Genomic DNA, 4,975 nt, shown 5'->3' with positions numbered 1-4,975 from the left:
GGAGGCTTACGTGGGGCATAGCGGGACCCTGCCGCGGAAGTGGTTACCATTGCTTGTGCCGGCGCAGCCACCTCGGGGGGCGGGCCGCTGGGGGAGGAGAGAGCCCCGAGAAGGAGACTGCGGCGTCCGCTCCCCCGCCCTGGCCCACTCCCTCTGCCCACCGAGAAGTTCCTTCCTCCCCGGCCCTCCCTGCGCCACGGCCTTGTGGTCTGGGGGCCGCTCTAAGCTTAGGGGGGGCCTGGGCCTGGCTGCTCCTGCTGGGGGTGCCCCCAACTGCGCGGCCTGAGGCTCCCCGAGAGGACGAGGCGCTCCTAGAGCCCCGGAGCTTTGCGCTTCCTTTGCAGCGCGGCAGCCTGACGCTCCTGCTCTGTGGCGAGTGCGGCCTGGTGTCTGCCCTGGAGCAAGTTTTTCAGCATGGATTTAAATCTCCCCGGCTCTTCAAAAACGTCTTCATCTGGGATTTTCTGGGTGAGTGGCGGGGAGGAGTGGGAGCAGGGGGAGGGGGACGGGGCTCACTGCCTCCCCACGGATCCCCTCCCCCAAATCCAGAAGTGAGGGCGATTAGGGAGGCGGGAGAAAGAGCGACTCCTCTTTCTTAACAGTTGGATGCATTTTGCAGTGAAACAGGCTGCTGGGAAGGTAGTGAGTTCCCTGTCCCTGGAAATGTTCAAGTGTTGGGCAAGTTGTAGAGAAGAGTCTTAATGGTAGCTCTAGGCCAGATGTCTTCTGAGGCTCCTCCGTGGCTGGGATTGTGAGGCCCCGGGATGGGGGACTCGGCCCCCGCGCTCCCACACTGACCCTAACCCCTAGGGGCCCGCTGGGGCCCTGAGGCAGAGCGGGAGGTGCAGGTGGGGTCCCCCAGGAAGATGGAGCATCTACGAGAAGACCCTGGGCTCCATTTGATTGGACGCTTGTGTCTCGGGGGGGTGTCTGCGTAGGAAAGGGGCTGGGGCGCTGTGTCTGGTCTTTATTCTCTAAGAGCTATGTGCATGGGGCTCATCAGAAGTACAGTAGCAGGTCCTGGAGGGCAGGGCTGTCTCCTGCAGATTTGTTACCCCAGGAGCTGGCAGAGTGCGCTGGGCTGAGATTGCCAGAGGCCCGGGACCCGGCCCCTCCCTCCGGGGGTCCTGTCGGGGCAGGAGGCGCCCTGCTGGGCAGGCCCTTAATCAGGGTCGGCGCTTTTACTGGACTGAAAGAGCGGCATTTTTTTTAACTCCGTCCTTCCCCCTCCTCTTCCTTCCACCACCCGGGGTCAGGGTTTTGGCCTGGGCCCCTGAAGGCCGGGGATCTAGGGTCCGTGGCCGCCTCTTTCCCTCTGTGACCCCGGGCCCCTTACGGCGCTTCCTCCGCTGGAAGAGGGGGGGCCGGGACTTGGTGAGCTCCAGAGGCCTCGAGAGCGCCAGCGCTGACGTTTCCTGCTGTGCTTCTTTTAAATAGAGAATGTTCCCCTTAACTCTGAAAGTTAAAGCAGGAGAGCCCAAGTATTGGAAGTCAGCTAAACAGAATCATTACCTACTAACTGCCCAGCCCTTCCGAGAGCTCCTGGGGTGTTAGCCCTGGAGACCCGTCCTGTGCTCCAGGGGCTCCCGTTCTGCGTGGGGGGCGGTGCCCCGAGAGGCGAGGGGGCAGCGTCGTTTTTAAGTCAGCTCTGGGACGTGTTCAGTCAGGCACACGGTGCTTAGGGACCGGGGGGAGGAAGGGACAGGACAGACGGGGCCGGTGGCCCCGGGCAGCATCTGACGGGTCCCGGGGATGTCCCGAACGTGAGGAATGTCTGCTGAGGTCAGATCCCTCTCCCCTCTTTAAAGAAAAAGCACAAACCTACTACGAGACCCTCGACCAGAGTGACCTCGTACCTGAGGAGAACTGGCAGACGAGGGCCCGAAACTTCTGCCGCTTTGTCACCGCCATCAACAACACCCCCCGCAACATCGGCAAAGACGGCAAGTTCCAGATGCTGGTGTGTCTGGGAGCCAGGTACGCCTTTGCCCAGCTGTGGGCACCCCCTCCCCACCCCGGGCCTGAGGGCCCCGCTCAGACTCGCGCAGCTCGGCGGTCAGCCCCCGTGTCCTCAGAGGCCGGGGACGCGCTCCTGCCAGCGCTCCTTCGGGTCACGGCCGCCTCTGAGCCGCCTTATCCACGTGGGCAACGCCTCTGCCATAGGGCGGGGGAGGGCAGAGGACACAAGGCGGTCGGCCCAGGAGCGCCTTCTCCCGCTGGGCCTTCCCTGGCTCTGCGGCCCCCCCCGAGGAAACCTCCCCAGAGCTGGCGGCCAGCCTCCGCTGCAGGTGGCAGGGCTCTCTCAGCCCCTCACTTCCTTTTTCCCGGTTCGATGTGCCCGTCGCCGTCCTCCATTGTGAGTTGTGGTTCTCGGCCTCCTGGCTGACGCCTCCACCACGGCTTTGGCGCCTTGTACTGCTGTGGGTTCCATGATGTGCAGCCCTTGAGGGCCCCTAGAGGACCGTTTGTGTCTAGAAAGATGCTGCGGGGAGCGGCTCGGGGCGCCCGGGCCCTGTCCCGCCGCGGCTGCTTTTCGCGAGGCGGTCGGGGCTAAGGGACTTGTCACTCAGGCCCTCCCGACCCCAGGCCTGGCGCTCTGTGCGCGCCCCCTCCCGCTGCGCCTTCCAGCCTCCTCCTACTTCCTGTTCGGCAGCGCCATCACCCATGGGCTCCTCTTGTTGGGCTCCGAGTGAGTGAGGAGGGCCTTGTTCCCTTCCCTCCGTCTCCTGGGCGGGAGGCTCAGGCTCCGTTACTCCAGGGGGCTCTGCCGAGCCTGGGGACAGATTGCAGCCCATTGTGTCTGAGAACCCTCCCTGCCCGAAAGCTCCTTGCTCTCCCTGGCGAGCCCATTGCGTTAGGCTCCTTGTCCGCTGAGAGACGCCATGGCTGCGCCTTTCTCCAGACTTGGTGTTTTCCATTAAATACGTGGCCTTGCCAATAAGCTCCCAGGAGCCCTCCGGGCAGAAACCCAGCCCCCGACCAGCCCCGCTTCTGGGGGGCCTTCATCCTGTTCTCAGGAAGCCCCTGCCCATGGGAGGATTCGCACTGTGGGCCTGCCGAGGCTCTAATCCGTTCCTTGTCTCCCTCTCTTTTTCCATGCTCGCGCCGGGCGGACAGAGATCACCTCTTGCACCACTGGATTGCCTTGCTGGCCGACTGTCCGATCACAGCACAGATGTACGAAGACGTGGCGCTCCTCAAGGACCACACGCTTGTGAATTCCTTGATCCGGGTCCTGCAGACTTTGCAGGAGTTCAATATCACACTGGAGACGTCCCTGGTCAAAGGGATAGACATCTGACCCCGTTGTGGGGCGAGGGGATCATCGTGGGAGCCTCGGGAGTGCCGGGGCCCAGCCCCAGGGACCCTGACCGGGCACGGCCTCCCCCAGAGGCTGGGGAACCCGCAGAGAACTCGGACCTTGCATCCCCACAGAGACTCCGGGCCTAGTGCAGGAAACGGATAGGAGATGTACACTCGATGTAAAAAGAAAAAAAGAGGATTTTGGAATAAATAATCTATTTTAGAGTCTATTTGCAGAATTGCTTTCACACTTTCATGTGAAAGAGAGTGAGGGAAAAGATGAGTCTTGAGCAGCTTATTTTCAAGCTGTGGTATTTTCCATACGTCCGGTGACCCTTTCGGTGTCCTTGGAACTCGGCCTTCAGCGGGCCTCTGGGCCTGAGAACTCAGCGGCCGCGTCCCACAGTCGGTGTCTGTGAGAACGTTCGCCTTCTGGTCCCGGCCCGTGGCAGGCCGGGCGTGACCCTGGCCAAGCGAAGGCCTCATTTCTTCATCTGTCCAGGGAGCGGCTGGACCAAGCGACCCCAAGGTCCTCCAGCCCCTCCTCCCGTGACCTCTTCTCCACTCGCCGCAGCACCCACCACCCAGGGCTCGGAGGGGGCCGGCTGGGCAAGGCCCTGGCCCCGCCGGGCTCGCTCCGAGTCCCCTCCGCCCTCGTCCTTTCCTTTTGGTTGTCAGTATTATTTGAGGAGCAAGGAACACCCCAGGCCCTGGGGCAGAGCGTGGAGCCGCGGCGCCTGCTCAGGAGGAAGCTCAGCATGGTTTGGACCGCTGCGTCATGGTCTCTAGTTTTTCATTTTATTTATTTAACCTTCCGTTGTGTGTTTTGTAAATTGTCTTATTTTTTTTGGAGAGGAAGGCCTCTTCCAGTCTAACCGCTCTGTTAGTGTTTCTTAGCGGCTGTGCCATTTCTGTTGTTTTGGGCAGTTTTAGAAACCAGTGGTCATACAGCCCACATAAATAAAACACCTGGAAATGAAACGTGCCTCGAGCCTGTTGGGAGGGGAGCGAGGGAGGGGGCCGCACTGGGAGAGGCCGGGATCTGCTCTCCTCCCTCGCCGCTCGGGGCAGATCCAGAGCCACAGCCCTAAGCCCGCGGAGCTGGCTGGTCGGAGCTGGCTGGTTGGAGCTGGGCTTCGAGGGACCCAGTCCCAGCTCTGGCGTGGTAAAGTGGGCAGCTCATCTCTAAAACATAGATAATAAAGTTAGCATCACCAAAAAAACCTAATGAACTTGAGAGCATCTTAAAAACGAACTGTTATTAGCAGCAACATTTGAGATGTCCAGAAAGAGAAGGATGAGAAGTTAAAATGTGATAAATGCATAGAGGTTTGAGAAGGACAGGGGTCTTCCCTCCCTGGGGAAAGGGGCAGAGGAGCTAGACTTGATCCTGTACCTGGAGAAGGCAAAAGGGGGTGTGAATCTTGCCGCTCTTGAAGGACTGAGGGCTCCTGGAGTATTGGGGTGCTACAGGTTCCAAAGTGGCAGCAGACAACCTGGCTGAGAGAGCTTTCTGTAGGGTAGGAGCCCTGGACTTGAACTGTAAATCAGACCTGGATTTTAATCTTAGTTCTGCAGCTTCACACTTTGGGGCTACATCTATCCATCTAGGTCACAGACTCTGGAATTTATAAGCTCGGAGGGACCTTAGAACTTGAAGACAGCATGGCTC

The 4,975-nt window shown here is 60.4% G+C and overlaps 1 protein-coding gene across 2 annotated transcripts in view; it reads left to right on the top strand.

The window, feature by feature from the left end:
* The window catches only part of DENND5A (DENN domain containing 5A), an 89,688-nt gene extending 85,404 nt beyond the window's left edge, over positions 1-4,284 (top strand). For both annotated transcript variants that reach the window (XM_051966545.1, XM_051966544.1), the window contains 3 exons: positions 345-468; positions 1,809-1,977; positions 3,118-4,284. In XM_051966545.1, the coding sequence (XP_051822505.1) occupies positions 345-468; positions 1,809-1,977; positions 3,118-3,301 (477 nt within the window). In that variant the 3' untranslated portion in view covers positions 3,302-4,284. The remainder of the gene's footprint in view (positions 1-344; positions 469-1,808; positions 1,978-3,117) is intronic.
* Positions 4,285-4,975: the final 691 nt, after the last annotated feature.

This window comes from Antechinus flavipes, chromosome 6 (assembly GCF_016432865.1).
Source record: "Antechinus flavipes isolate AdamAnt ecotype Samford, QLD, Australia chromosome 6, AdamAnt_v2, whole genome shotgun sequence".
Taxonomy (NCBI): domain Eukaryota; kingdom Metazoa; phylum Chordata; class Mammalia; order Dasyuromorphia; family Dasyuridae; genus Antechinus; species Antechinus flavipes.
Note: the sequence above shows the minus strand (reverse complement) of the source record. Positions and strands in the feature narration are given on the sequence as shown.